The sequence below is a fragment of the Triturus cristatus genome, chromosome 7, assembly GCF_964204655.1.
Source record: "Triturus cristatus chromosome 7, aTriCri1.1, whole genome shotgun sequence".
Lineage (NCBI taxonomy): Eukaryota > Metazoa > Chordata > Amphibia > Caudata > Salamandridae > Triturus > Triturus cristatus.
The window spans coordinates 332,967,998-332,984,413 of NC_140590.1; the positions used below are offsets into that span (position 1 = coordinate 332,967,998).

Here is a 16,416-nt window from a genome sequence, read left to right on the forward strand (position 1 = left end):
ATTCATCTGACTTTTCGCAGTGCCAGTTGAGGATGTGGGTGGAGCTAATACAGGAAGTGGGTGTAGCCGGTGGACGAAGTGGGTGGAGCCAGAGAAATGGGTGTGGCCTCCGATAAAGATTGGAGCACCTGCACTTCATATTTTACAAATTAAGCACTGCTTCCTCCTCTCTCTTTCCATCAATACAGCCAAATTAAAACAGCTCTGCATGGTTCTATGGTTTGGAAAAGCTAGCTTCTAGGCATCATTTACCAATTTATAGATTATGTTGAAGGATTCAGTCAGTTTATCAAATGAACACCAAGTTCCAGTCAAGACTGGCCCAATCCCTTCTGAGTGTTGTAGGCTTGGTTCACCTCAATTGAACCAGTTAATAACAGTCTGCAGTGTAGTAGTTTATTAAAAGAAAGCTGGGACTCGGTATGGTGTCCTGATGACTTGAAGGCACTTGGCAATCTTAAGATTCATTTTTAATGTAAGAGAACTGATATCAACTTTGAGGATTCTAAACCTTCAGATCTCTTGTCAAAATTGCACTGCTCCAGTTTAAAAAAATATAGGATATACAGACAGGAACTGTAGATAAACACTAGTAGATGTTTTGAAAGGAAGGAGAATAAAAGCATATTTTTTCAGTAGACATTGTTTTTTCTGATCAGCTAAGATCTTATAGTTAATGGCAGTCAAACATCAAGGTTCGTCTTGAAATAAGGCTTGGTTGTTTAGCATGTTTTGAGATGTTAGCTGGAAGTCGTTCCAACCTAACCAAAAAGATCTTCTCTTCTAGGAGTCACAATGGCAGCGAAAGGTTACTTTGATGCCCTCGTGAAACTTGGAGAGTTGGCCAGCGACAGCCAAGGTTCGAAAGAGCTTGGTGAGTTATAATCTCCTGAAGCCTCCTTGGTACACCATATTTTTCATGCTTGGGCTGTAAACATGCTTTGTTGTTTACCTGAAAAAGACACAGTGTTGATATAGAGCAGTGGAGATGTGTTAGACATTCTTTTGAGTATGTCGTTGGCTCCAGACCTGATTATCTTGTAGCATCTCCAAGTTGAGGATTAAATAACTTTTTGAATTGTTTCAAAACAGCTGAAGTATGCACTATGGGCCTATTCACAAACTGCATTTTGAAGTATGTTTTTATAGCACTATAACAGTAGTACTCATGTACAAAATGCGCTTCACCTGCCTCTCCTGTTTTATAGCTGGAGATGTCCACCCCGACTGCAGAGATCTCCACAAACATAAATCTACATTTTAGTAGTAAATTTGAGAGAGACAGGGAAGTGACTAGAAAATAGGGATTACTTCCTATAAAATGGGAGGGGTTCAGGAAGGACTCAAAAGGGATTACAGACAACTAATAAAGTACTTAGGAAGGGACACGCACCCACCCACAAAAGAGTAAGCCCATATTCACTAGCTACACTGCTAAAGTTACTACAGCTAATAAGGACCCAAAACAGAACAGTGGTAAATGTACAAATACTCAAGCCAGGAGAAAGCGCAGCACCACTCATGGCCAACCACTGGTACTGCAACACACTTTCACAGAAAATAATGGAGGCTGGGTCGTAAAATAGAGCCACATAGGGAACAATGTTAAAATGAATTATTTTATTTCATTTTTGTAAATATATATAAATAAAAAGTATATAAAAAAGGTGAATATTATAATATTTTAAATTGTTTAACCTATTTTTAATGTAAAAATAAATGTAACTATTTTTAATAGTTAATTTAAATAGATGGCTTCTATACACAGCTTTTAGAATTTTTAATGCACACTAAATAAATATAACCATTATACTTTAGGTGATAATGTTTTAGAAACCTTTAAAAATTATTTTATCTGAATTTGATTTCATTTATTTAAATTGATTATTTAATTCAGAAATAAGGTAATAGTGCTATAGCTTTTGTATTTGCTCTATATTCAAAATAAATATATAAAATTCATTTATATTAATATTTAACATGAAAATAATTTTACTAATTTCTTTTTAAAGTTTAAAATCTTATTACATTTTCCCTATATTTTACCATCAAGCGATAGCCGCCCTGATGGCAAAGACCTCCACCTACATGTGAAAAGTCACTAGTAGTAACTTAACATTTGTTAATGTTGCTCCAACTCCTGGCTTCAGGGGTCCATGTTAGTCAATACTTTGTAGTAAATTTACACTTGGAAATGGTCAGTATCAAAAAGTAGTACATTTACTCCAAAACTTAACAGTAAATTTACATTTGGAGATTTATTCACATGTAAACTGACCTTTGTGAATAGGTCCCTGTATGTCCAAATGCAGCAAATGAGTTTGTATGTCACATTTACATCTCATACAGTCCAATTTCAACCTTCAGTTATTTACTATCAGTTGTTATGTTGCTTTGCATTTTCTTCACCAATAAATAATGAAGTGGAATGTGTGGGGAGAATTGTGCCTTCAAAACATAGAACTGCATATTATCTACAATGTATTTCTGCACAAAACAGTAGGTCATATTTTTCCAGTGGACATTTTTATGAATTAAAGATTTCACAGGAAACTGGTGGATTGGCTAAGGACAGGTATATGCCCTCGTTGTTATGATTAGTCTCTGTGCTTCGACTTTCTTGTGCGGCTTTTTATGCAAGGTCTTTGCCAAAATGTATGTCTTGTGTGGGGGAAGACAAGGAATCCTGCTTGTTCTCTTCATTAGGAGCAAGGTTCTTATTTTGAAAGGCAGAAGTATTTCCTGTATATCCTTGGAAGAATCGGCTAGGTTACAGGAATTACAAAACGTGTTTTACCACTTCCAAAAGGTTCATTAAGTTTTTAGATTGGTATTTCTATTAGCAATTTTACACCCAATATACTAAGATTGTTACATACAGTGGCGGCTTGCATAGGGCGTGCTGTAGGGCGGTGGGGTGTGGGAGGGGCAGGGTGGAGGGGTAGTAAACTCGGACATACGACGAAGTGAGCCGCCACTGGTTACATAAGTTGTTTGTAATTGGCCTAAAGAATTACAATGTCTATTTTTGGTGGAACACAATATGATGTAGTGAAATTAATAAATCTAAAAAGATGACTTAAAGCCTATTTCAGAGTTTATGAAAATGGCCCAAACCTTGAAGGCTGTAAAGAAGGTCTGCATATATTGTATGGTTTTAACAGTGTAAAGTTGTAGAATATAAAATTATGATGTGCTCCTGAATATTCTACGTGTAGCTCTATGTTTGTATGCAAAGTATCAATTTCTCTTGTTATTCTTGCATTTTCGTATGTCCCTTCTAATCTCTACTTCTGATTCCAGCCTTTTGTTAGTTGCCACTTGTTTGCCTTGATAAAATAATTTGTAGAAAAATACGTTTAAATAACAAGCAAACTAATCAAAGACTGAGATTAAGAACTGGTGTGCCATTAGGATAATACTCATTTTGGTGTAGCATAAATTGTGGGCTAAATTATAAAAGAAACAAAATAATTTGGTGTAGCAACTTGCAAACATTTATAAATTGTGGTAAACACAATGAATGTATAAGTCAAAAATGCAAAAAGTGATATTGCAATGTGATCACAATAATTTCTAAGCAAAAAATAGGTGTAGTCTTTAATTAAAAAAACAACACAATCAACGGAATTAGGAGATAAAATGTGGATTTGGATGAAATATTTATTTTTGTGTAAAATATAGTTTTAAATCGATATTTAAAGTTAAAAAATGTGATAGTGCTTGCAAATTATGGCATATATGTGCCCTTTTCCTGTGTGAATGCTTACCTCCCTGGAAAACAAAATCAAAAATTGCCTGTATGAATCCTCCTGGAGGAAAAGCACAGTTCCTATCTACCTGCTCACTATCTGTATGTTATCAGGTCAATAGTAAATGTAATCTCATATATGTGATATAAGGTATCTTAGAAGAACTTGTAAAATACGTATTTCCTGCACACACAAATCATTACACTTCAATTAGTTGTATTTCCTTAAAAGGGTTTACAAAGCCCAAATTAAAGCTTATACATTATCTGACCTCATTAAGTTTTTACCACAAACAAACTATATATATATATATATATTGACTTTATTTCGGATATATTTCAATCTACAAAAGTACACAAGAAACAGCAATACATGTTAAAACATCACAAGATCACAGATTAATCACAAAGCCAATCACGAATACATACAACGCATAAAATTTCTAAAAGCGTGCATATTCAAAATCAATACAGAAAAAGTGCGTTAATGCATTGGGCTGCGGATGCTACATAATAATTTACGGTTACTCATCTAAACATTTTCTTAGTCTCATAACCAGTTTTAGGAATTCTAGCACCTGGAGAACACTATCCGGGTGCAACAGCTGTAGGTACATAAGGGCAGGTCTAATTTGTTTAAAATTTAATTTCTTTAAAAGTGTGACAAGATAACGCCTGCGGGGATATTCATAAAAAGTACATAAAAACATAAAATGCAGCAGGTCCTGTGGAGACTTCCCGTCGCAGCCACAGGGTGCTGCAGGTTTCCTAAAAATGTCCGACTTAGGTCTAATTAAAAGATGATGGAAGATGTTAAACCTAAAACGGGTCAACAAAAATTTCTCATGAGAGGTAAAGGAGCATGTTAGATACTTTTCCATGGTATCACAGGTACTCAGCATGATATACTTTCTAACATTAGGTTTCAAAAGCTCGACTTCATCTCTAAGAGCATTACAATCCAAAATAAAAGCTCTCTTAATTGCTATAACATCACCTTTAACTATATCCCTGGGATTCACAAACAGATTCAGGCGACCCAGCCTCTGAAATTGGGACTTTAAATATTTAAGCCAAGGTACACACATTGCATGATCAAGTGATACGAGGTCTTCCACTATCAAATGTGTTAAGGGAATCTCAACGTTTGACCATAATTTTAACCAGCATAACAATGGTTTCAATCCAACAGTGCCGGATAGATACGGGCAGCCAAGTTCTTCATGTACAATTAGATTCGATGTGCTGGCTGGGACACATAACAGACGCTTTAAAAAGTTATTTTCAACAATTTGTAATTGTTCGCCATTTATGTAGCCCCATATCTCGCTGCCATATGCTGCAGTGGCAATGGTTTTGGCATTATATAATTTCATCATGGCCACATTTGGCTTTTTCCCCAATTTAGATGCGAAATTGAAAATGGAGGCATTAACTCTAATCATTTCCCCCTTTTTCTTAGCCAAGTGTGGGACCCATCTGAGCTTAGTGTCAAATAGGACACCAAGATAAGAAAATGTCTGGGTGATGGGGATCAAAACATCATTTAGTTTAAAAATGAACTTCTTTGTAGGTTGACGGCCAACATGCATTATATAGGATTTTGAATTATTGACCATAAGGTCCCTATCAGACATAAATTTGTTAAAAGCGTTCAAAAGTGCCTGTAGACCCAATTCTGTTCGTGAAATTAAGACCGCATCGTCGGCATATAAAAGTACAGGAATACCCCTTACCCCGGCTCTAGGGCAATCTGATTTTACCTCTAGTAAATCAGCCTCTAAGTCATTTATGTAAAAGTTAAAAAGAAAGGGGGCCAGAATACATCCCTGTCGCACTCCTTTGTTAATACTAAAATTTCCTGTAGTTTCCCCGGTCGATGAAAACCTCACATTTACTCTTGTATCTTTATGCAAATCCGCTAGGAACTCCACAATCCCCCCATCAATGCCTTTATCCTTCATGGTCCGCCACAGCCTCCCTCTGTTGACACAGTCAAAGGCTGAGGACAGATCCATGAAGGCAAGGTGAATTGTTCCCTTCTGTACAACAGTATATTTATTCAGACTAAGAAACAAATTGAGGCACTGGGTTATAGTGGAGCGCCCTTCGCAGAAACCGTATTGGGAGGTAGACATAATGTTATTTTCATTCGTCCAACTTGTTAGACGTTGAAGTATAACTCTCCCCATGATCTTGACCATCGAATCGATGAGGGAAATTGGTCGATAACAAAGGGCACTTCCCCTATCTCCCTTCTTAAAGACAGGAACTATAGTTGACAAGCCCCAAGTTCCGGGACAGCCCACTAAGGCCGCAGCGTTAAGAACAGCAGCCAAGATCGGAGCCCAGAAGTCTGGATCAGATTTATAAAGGTCCGGTGGGATCCCATCAGGACCCGGCGCTTTATTTGCAGTAAGACCCCTTATAGCAGCCAGGACCTCCTTTGTATCACAGATAATGGCAGTATTATCCCTATCATGGGGAACTGTGACCATAATTCCATCGGCCACGGAATAGTACAGGCTTTTAAAATGACTTTCCCATTCCTCTTTGGTTATACAACAAACAAGTCCGTCTCCGGGGTCCTCTGTGAGAAAGGGTTTCTTCACCAGAGTCCAAAATTTGGTACTATTATTCAGGGTGGAGGGCTCAAGCAGTTCCTCCCAAGCCTCTTTCCTCAAAAACTCCTTACGTGCAGCAATAATAGCCTTATATTCCTTTCTACAGAGTTTTATCACCTCCCTATTCCTCGGAGTTGCTGACAAGGCAACCCTCAGTTTGCGTGCAGCTAAGGTGCAATCGTGACTGAACCATCTTGGGGCAATGTTAGCCCGAGTTTTATTAGGGACCGATAACAACACTGAGACCTTCTCCGTAATATTTTGATAAGCCTCTAAGACCAGCCTAGCTTCATACCCATCATTAATACAGACTTTTATGTCCTCTGCACACCCTGTGGAAATATTCTTATAAAGAGTATCCGCAGAGACCATAGACCATTTTAACCGCCTCCTCCCATCAGTTGTGCCCAGTCTACCTTGATGGATGATCTTATTACCTTTTTTAAACCATGGACATTTTAAACAGATTGTGAGAGGGTTATGATCACTAAATTCACTGGAGACAATACAAAAACAGTCTACAAAAATCTGCAACGTACGTGAAACAAGAATATGATCTATGAAGGTACCCCTCCCATGCCCCTTAAAAGTAGGGGTATCAAAGCGAAATAACGGGAATGTATAAGTCAAAAATGCAAAAAGTGATATTGCAATGTGATCACAATAATTTCTAAGCAAAAAATAGGTGTAGTCTTTAATTAAAAAAACAACACAATCAACGGAATTAGGAGATAAAATGTGGATTTGGATGAAATATTTATTTTTGTGTAAAATATAGTTTTAAATCGATATTTAAAGTTAAAAAATGTGATAGTGCTTGCAAATTATGGCATATATGTGCCCTTTTCCTGTGTGAATGCTTACCTTCCTGGAAAACAAAATCAAAAATTGCCTGTATGAATCCTCCTGGAGGAAAAGCACAGTTCCTATCTACCTGCTCACTATCTGTATGTTATCAGGTCAATAGTAAATGTAATCTCATATATGTGATATAAGGTATCTTAGAAGAACTTGTAAAATACGTATTTCCTGCACACACAAATCATTACACTTCAATTAGTTGTATTTCCTTAAAAGGGTTTACAAAGCCCACATTAAAGCTTATATATTATCTGACCTCATTAAGTTTTTACCACAAACAAACTAGTAGAAGTCACATACAGAACGCATGCAAAGTATTTAATTCTGAATTCTCCTAACTCGTGAAGGGCGACTGATTGGGTTGGAATGTTTTTCAGACACGTCCTGCCTTGATTTTAAGGTGCGGCTCGTGCATCAAAGGCTGCAACCCGACTGTGTGGTACGGAGATCTTCATGGGAAATTGGTTTGTTTTACTTCAACTTCCATTGGGGTCTTTCTCCGTTTATTTGTAACCATAGTGACGAGATGTTTGGTCCCTATTGCGCATCAGGATACATGAAAACTGCTGTTTGTTGGTGTGAGTTGTTCATAGGGTGCAAGACGAAAGTGCGTTGTGCTCGTAAGGCCTGTATTTTGGTTTCAGTTCTCAATGGATGTTGAGTAATATTGGGCTCAAGGTAAAACGTGCCCCCTCCCTTCCTCCTTACTTCCAACCCATCCATACCCCCTACCCCTGTCGCACACTTGCAGTTTGTGTTCTAAAGTCGACTCCTGTGCCCTGCTGGTGTGAGTGAATTGTTGGAGGGAGGAAGGCCACATTCCTGCTGTGAAGGTTGGCCGAGCGGAGACAATGGGGTTCACCCTGGGTACCCAGAAGAGTGACGGAGGAGGGGGGGGGGGGGAAGGCCCACAGAGTGAAGGCAGAGGAGTGTGGGTGGAAGTCCACTCAGACCTACTCTAAACGCACCCCGGAAGTTGCAGCCGGACCACTGTGGACGCTGCCGCTCGCTCCCTGTTATAAAAATATCAAAAATATGACAGATATGAAATTACAAGACTAGTATAAGAGCTTGGCTCATTGCCTTACCCACCTCCCTACCATTCCGAATGTATGTGTAGATCCCCCTGCCTGCCGACTGCGCCTGTGTCACCAGTGCCGGGTCTCCAGGTTAAAATATGGGTGCTGGGACTTTCAGTCCAAATAATGGGAAAAGTACAAATACAGTTCTAAGCATGTTTAGTCCTGTTGGCCAGTAATTATGACATGGGCTCACGTGACAGCGATAATAAAGCCCCACTACCACTAACAGCAATCCACCCTTGTTGGCCTGGAGATCACAGAGAGGCTACTGAATCCTTCCTCTGGCTCTCGCTGCTCGTCTTTCTTCAGGGACCGGCGATGCCCAAACACCTAAGAAAGCCCCCAGCCCCTTTATCAATGAAAAACATCCTTTCGTTTTCTTCCTGCAATAGCTCATGAGATGCTTTATAATCCACCCCCTGCAATCCTTCAGCAAAACAGCACATGCCATCCTGCCCCACGCCTAAGCCATGCTCTCCCGACTCATTGCTTACTATACATTAATTAAGGGAGGGAACGCGGAGCACAGCGGATATGGAACGTGCTAGAAGCGAGCTGTGAGTCCCGAGCTGTGTGTCCTGAGCTGTGAGCCCCGAGCTGTACCCCAGCAGGGCCGCCAGCCTCTCTGCTAACGACCCCCCTGGCCAAAACCTCCTCTGGACGCCCCACTTCTGTAGGCACTCACTATCTACCGCTGGACTCTGCCACAACCCCACCAAAACCTCAAAATGAAAACCAACCAGTGCCAGTGGCATGGGGGCGTCGCCGCACCCGGCGAGGTTTAATGAAGCCTTACCCCTGTGGAAATCTGTGTGCTTCCACCGAGCGACAAATTTCACGCAAGAAACCTCCTCCCCTCCAGAAACAGTACCCGCCATGCTTGGTACAGTCCTATCAATGGGATTACATGGAGGATAACACCTCCAGACCTCGTCTGAACTGTCCGGCCTTGTATTGTGCTAGTCCCATTCAAGGTCTCATTGCGCGGTGACCCTCACCCATGACCTTTTGGGTCAGGCACAGTAGCATGAAATTGGGGCTGAAGTAAGAGACCAATTTAGTCCTTCAAATTGTAAGCTCCTTGGCGGGACCACCTCTTTTTTACAATATTGAACCTTATTTTCTCCACAGGCGCCGCAGGAATGTACCTCTTTATGTATCATGTCTTGCTACAGGGAAGGAGAGAGCTTCCTCTTCCTGCTCCGAGCCCTCCCCATAGCGCTGCGGTGCCACGCTAGTAAAGACTGCGCGCTATACAAATGCTGAATAAGAATAACAAGAGAGAATCAGAACCACGTGCATTCATTGAATGTCATTAATAGCAGATATCTTGTAAACTCCCATCTCATCTTACAATTTACAAAGGGCACTGCGTCGTTTCTGCATCTCAGTGCCTCGCACCCCTTAATGACCGGTCTGCACTAATCCGGGCTTAAACAAGCCACCTTTACCCCTCATGGTCAGTGACTGGCTACCGCCCTCCCCTATGACCTCACCACCCCCGGACACAGCACATAGACATGGTATCTTTGGAAGGCGGGAGGTCGCGAGACCGCCCGGACGTATTTATTAAGTTCAAAAACAATACATTTTTAATTTGCATGATAAACAGTTATACAAAAATCAGCAGGACATTAGATACATTATTGTCAACAGGTGTGAGTGACTATCCTTAACAAAGACTCTAATACAGATTGTTTCCTAACCGAGTCTAACATCCTCCTCTGCATTTTTGTATACTAACATTTCTGGGCCATATGGCAAGGTCGCTAACCGGTGTCAGGTCCTACTAGCTGCGGCTCCCCTACAGGTGTGCGCATGCGCAGCCGGGCCCAGTAATTACCCGGTCCACGCCGTGAACTTCATTTACCCACTAAAGGAGGGCCCTTACTCTGCGCCATCCGGTGACGTCATGAGTATGCGCGCGCGGGGTGGCTACCAGCCTAAGGAAAGCGTGACTCCCCAACCCGCGCCCCTTTGAAGCACCAGTTACCTTGCCCCTGAAGTTCTAGGAGGGGCCAATGGCCCCTCCCCCTGGGCGGGCACCTCCGTAGGATGATGCCCGCCCCCTCAGACCTTCAAATAGTTGCTCACCGGTCATGACCTTACCGCATGCCCCATACCTAATAAATACGACGACCTATGGGAGAAAATTCTAAAGGACAACTACACTGACTAAAATCACACGTCATGTATAACACCATAAAACTACAAAGGAAAGAAAAGGCCTAAACACGACTGCACCAGTTACACATAATACAGTGTCATTCACTACCTTGGGAGAAAAAGGCCTACGAGAAAGCATAGTCAAGAACATAACTTCACAATACAATAGTGATCACTACAATGGGAGAAAAAGTCCTAAAAGAAAACCTCATCAGAAACTAATATTTCAAAACAGTTTACCGCGCCCAATGTCCGCTAGTCGGACTAGTAACGCATCAACCAAGTACTCCAGGGATGGTGGGTGGGGAAAATTAACGCCCCGAACGCCGGGGCACGTCCGTTGTGGGGGAGCGTCCAGGCAACAAGGGGGTCACCTGGGCGCTCCCCGCCTCTTTATCCCCCCAGTGGCCCGCCCCCCTCCCCTCCCCTCCGACCCGGACGTCGATTAACGACATCCGGGTCACGTTGTCAGCCAATCGGTGGCAGGGCGCGCCCCAGTGGACACGCCCCACCACCGAGAAGTCCGGGAGAGGTCGCCGCACTGCCATGCAGGCGGGGGGGCCAAGAGCCCCCCCTTTCCACATGGTCAGTGACTGGCTACCGCCCTCCCCCTATGACCTCACCACCCCCGGAAACAGCACATAGACATGGTATCTTTGGAAGGCGGGAGGTCGCGAGACCCCCCGGCCGAATTTATTAAGTTCAAAAACAATAAATGTTTAATTTGCATGATAAACAGTTATACAAAAATCAGCAGGACATTAGATACATTATTGTCAACAGGTGTGAGTGACTATCCTTAACAAAGACTCTAATACAGATTGTTTCCTAACCGAGTCTAACATCCTCCTCTGCATTTTTGTATACTAACATTTCTGGGCCATATGGCAAGGTCGCTAACCGGTGTCAGGTCCTACTAGCTGCGCCTCCCCTACAGGTGTGCGCATGCGCAGCCGGGCCCGGTAATTACCCGGTCCACGCCGTGAACTTCATTTACCCACTAAAGGAGGGCCCTTACTCTGCGCCATCCGGTGACGTCATGAGTATGCGCGCGCGGGGTGGCTACCAGCCTAAGGAAAGCGTGACTCCCCAACCCGCGCCCCTTTGAAGCACCAGTTACCTTGCCCCTGAAGTTCTAGGAGGGGCCAATGGCCCCTCCCCCTGGGCGGGCACCTCCGTAGGATGATGCCCGCCCCCTCAGACCTTCAAATAGTTGCTCACCGGTCATGACCTTACCGCCACAGGCCAGCATTGTTAACCGACGATCTGGCCTCCCCCTTTACCTAGACCTAAACCAGGAGCGCGCTTACTTTGCAAATCCCTCCAACCAGGCCCAGACATTATTAGACCACAAGACGTTCGCTGCCTCAGTCAAGTGCACCCCGTCCCTCAAGTAAAAATGCTCGCCCCAGATACACCCATGTGGAATCGTCTGCAACTGGGGGGTCCGAAATAATTTGTCCAACTGTGTGTTGACCCTCCGTACCGAGTGATTCAACGCCCTGACCGAGACCCCCCCTCGCCACTGCCACCGAGGGATAAGTTGAGGCCAAACTACTGTGGAACCCGGGCAAGCCCTGGCCACCCACCCCGCAGTGGAAATGATCTCCTCAATAAGCACGCGCCTCCCCAATTTTGCCAAATCATTCTCCCCCAGGTGAAGTATCACCACTGACGTGGGGTGCCGCTGCTGAGCTAAGAGTCCCTGGAAAAAATTCCAAAACTGGCTGAGGCATAAACCCCCCCTCCCGAAAAATGATATATCAAACCCCTTTTGCGCTGCACTCGTCCTACGGTCTCCTGAAAGAAAAACATGTTCCGCACGCTTAACATAAGAGTGGCCCACAATCCAAATCACCAATTTCTTGTGTCCTCCGTGCTGTGCCGATGTCGATCGTTGGCGCCCGGTGACGAGTTCCTCCCCTGCGTGACAGGTTTGAGAAACTGCAATAAACCAGAAACATACCGGGCGTGAGCACCATCCTGTCACAACATGTCAACTCGTACATAACTCTTGTAACGTTCAGACGACCATCTCCCCAGTTTCTTCACATTCTCTACTGAGAGACCCCTCGCCACTGCCTCAGTTGCTGCCCCAATCCTAAATGAGTGGGTGCCGAATTCCCTTGGATCGAAACCTGCCAGACTGACCGTTAGCTCCAAGACTCGCCTAAACTGGTACCTGGTCAGTGGTGTACCATCGGCGTGACACAGCAGTGTGTCCCCCGCCGTGCCCTCCCGCTGCCTGCAGAAAGCCTCCACGTGAGAAACCGGGCAGCAAGGGTTGGCCCGCGCCCGGTGGAGCACTATGGTGTGACCCCGAGAGTCCTGATCAGTTTTCGATCTCTGAATTGTTCTTCTCATAACGTCCTCCCTGATCTCCACACCGGCCCACCGTATTCCGCCCACTCTATCAGCTTTTGACCCAGCAACTAACTCCCCAACCCTCAAAGCCCCATAGAAGGCCAGGGAAAACGCCGCCTTGAACAAAATAACCTCCCACTGGGAGCTACAAACACTGTGCAGCGCCCCCAATAAGGCCGTCAGCCGTGCCAGTCCAATGGGCCTTCTCCTATCGCCCCGGTAACCCTGTAAACGGCGCCAACCCCTCAAGGCCTTGCGCACCAGAAAGGTGTTAGTGGGATCTCGCATACCCTTACCCTGCGCAAAGAAAGAGACCGCCGCCCTATGTCTGTTCGCAGTCACCACTGAGCGCCCTTCCCTGTGCATCGATTCTAGGTAAGCTGCAAAGCTGTCCTCCTGGGCCCACCTAGCCTCCCATTCCTGCCCCAAAAAAGCCCGGTAAAACAAAAACGCCCCTTCGTAAGCTGTCTTGGTCCTGGGGGCTAAGCTAGCAACCACGAGGTCCTGTAATCTGGGGCACCAATCTGCCAAAGTACTGCCGGGAATTGCGCCGGCTGGGGATCTGCTGCAGGAAGATGTTCCCTGAAAACCTGCATTTTAAAGCGAGAAAGGGAGTCAGCTGCATTATTGAGGACGCCAGGGACATGCTTGGCTCTGAAAACCACATTCCATTTTAAGCATTGCAACACAATCTCCTTCAGTAAGCGGAGTATGAATGGACAGCGTGCCCCCTGCTGGTTTATGCATTCCACAACCGTCATGTTATCCGACCAGAACACCACGGATTGATTGCATAAGTGTTCCGGCCAGACCATCAACGCTACCCATATCGGGAAGAGATCCAGAAAGCCAATATTGGTGGTCAGTCCCCGTGTCCTCCATTCTGCTGGCCACCGCTGGGCGACCCACCTGGTACCCAGAATGGCGCCACAGCCGGTACTCCCAGCGCGCCGAGCATAGCTCCAGTTGCTTTACCTGAAGAACACTTATGACCGCTTATGACATAGGAACATGCATGTGACTTCCAATGAGAGTGTCTGGCACCCATTGTCACTTTTCTAAGGGTTTTTCCAGTAGATCCCATATGCCACCCATGGTAGAAACCAATCCCTGTCCCCAGATAGGGAGCATATGCCCTATCGGCACTGCTCAGTGGAATCTAACGGCCTCTTGCCTCTGCCCACGATGTTGCTTTACCTTGAGAACACAGATAGTGAGGCGCTGTGGTATAGAGAAGTGCCTTCTACGCAGTATTATCTGTTAACTTCAATTTCTTCCAGTACCGATTTGCAGAGCTCACATTCACCAGAGGGCAACTTGGCGCTGAATTACAGATGTGTATTGTTACCCAACTCAATGGTATTCAGTTTATCAACTCGGAAGGATAAAGACTGAGTGAACCCATTGAGATATGAACCCGGAACATGAGTTCAAACACGGGCCTCTAAAGTGGACACGTTAGTCCCTTAAGCCCCCAGGACCCACTCAATGTGGCATATAGCTGCAGATCATTAATAGTGCTGCCAAAATTACCCACTGAGACCCCTCCCGTTTCTTTTATATGACGTCCTGATTTTGACCTAAAAGAAACTTTTATAAGGTTAGCAAGCACAATCCCATTTCTCTGTAGCAAGGTACCCCAGGACATAAAAAGGGAACACAGCCTTTAACCCTCAGCGTCGCAGACCCAACATTAACCTGCATATAACACATATTGGGCAGACGTACACGATGTGTGCTTTGCACGGATTCAATAATATCACTGTATGTCCCCTGCCAAACCACTGTTAGACTATCCATAAGCTGACCTTATTGCTTGTTGATAAATTCCCTATTTCAACAACACTCCAACCGAGTGTTACACAAGCAATTTTTACCCATCCGCCAAGTACTCATGTTATGCCCACATCATTGGCATCCCTAGGCCGAGCACTGCTGCGATGCACTAACCCAGAGCACATATGAACTGTACTGTATGTTGACAAACCCAGCTGCCCTTCACATGCTAGCCCCTATTACTACTATCCCATACACTGTCATTGAGGGTACCTGGAGCCTACCTTATGGGGCCTCATATGTAAGGCACCACCCCAAAAGGAAGGCGTGTGCATATGCACTATTAGCAATTTCACTGGTGGTCAAGTGACCCAAACCGATAGCCAACCGAAACATGGTCAGGAAATGTAGGGCAAAGCAGTACATCACATATGCCACTCATGGCAAACCAATCATTGTCCCAGTTCATACCGAGGGCCGATGCACTATTAGTACTGATCAGTAGTGGTAAAGTGGCCAAACCTATAACCAACAGAAACGGGGACTGAAAATATGTGGGGGAAGTAGACGATTCACAAGCCCCTTCACCTAGGTTCATGTTTGGCTAGTCAGAATCACCCCAGTGGCATTGCACCTACCAGACAGACTTCTCGCAATACTGGTCGACTAGCGCTGTATTCTCATACCGGAGTTTAGAGCAGTAACATCACCTACACACGGCGCTTGTTTCAACTGAAGCACAACGGCCCCCCCAACGTCGCACAAACAACTCCTTGAAGCCGTGCCCGCAACTGTTTCTCACCCCATTCATATGCAACAGACTTTGTGGGTGTAGTGCATGGCATCACCACAAACCTGCCGCCAGACTCAGGCCAAATGGTATTTAATTTGAAAATTGGCCGAAACAAGATGGCTGGGTGTATCAAACGCATGAACGTGTGCACGTTGCTACCCACCCATCCCCCGAGTGTCCAGACTCCAGCATCCCCAAGTTGCGAAAGGGACACACACCATACTCCACTACGCTTTGAAGTGGAGTCACCACAACACGGAACGCACCAGGAATCCGCGACTCTGACGCCAAATCAATGCAAATGACCAAACAAACAAATACGAGGTACGCGTGAGTTCCCATTACAGCGTGAACTCGCTCAGAACACCACGACCCATGTTCCCATCAACAATCACACAAACGCGCACAGACGCCAGCACAGCAGGACGTACAACGCACCTGAGCGCACACAGGCCAGCAACCGCACAGGCATCCATGCCTCTCCCAGTCACCAACCATGAATTCGCAACCCTCGCTTCAAGCCGCTCCTCCCCGCATTAACGAAAGCTTGCCATCATACCTCAACTCCATGCTTCAAACGCGATCAAACATGGTCTGGCAAGTGCAGTTTTACAAGTAGCTACCGACCGCCGTATTATTGGAAAATTAATCTGTTGCTTATTCGCCTGAGGGTGCGGGGCCGTATTGGCAAAGAATGTCCCATTTATTTGGTCTTAATTTTTTCTCGGCGCGTTAACCGCCCGAGCTATCTCCCCAGTGAAGCCGCACGTCCCCAGGTGTTAATTCTTTTAAAAACAGCATAATCCAACTGACAAAATTGATGGGAATTGAACCCTACTGAAACGGGTAATATCTACATGGACGCGGGTGTGTGACCGAAGGTCCTAACCTGGGGTAGCTCCTGCGCGCACACCGCATTCTCATTGCACATTTTCTATGGCACGGGGTGATTACGTAATTAGCCCAGAATCACAGGATGGACGCGCCTTGAGGCTCTAG

General features: G+C 44.7%; 1 protein-coding gene across 4 annotated transcripts in view; it reads left to right on the top strand.

Annotated features, from left to right (window-relative positions):
• The window catches only part of LOC146809607 (BAR/IMD domain-containing adapter protein 2-like), a 331,432-nt gene that overhangs the window by 94,394 nt on the left and 220,622 nt on the right, over positions 1-16,416 (top strand). For all 4 annotated transcript variants that reach the window (XR_014966465.1, XM_085616451.1, XM_085616452.1 and 1 more), the window contains one exon: positions 788-874. Coding sequence is in view for 3 of the 4 variants with exons in the window: in XM_085616451.1 (XP_085472577.1) it covers positions 788-874 (87 nt within the window). In the remaining variant the exon portion in view is untranslated. The remainder of the gene's footprint in view (positions 1-787; positions 875-16,416) is intronic.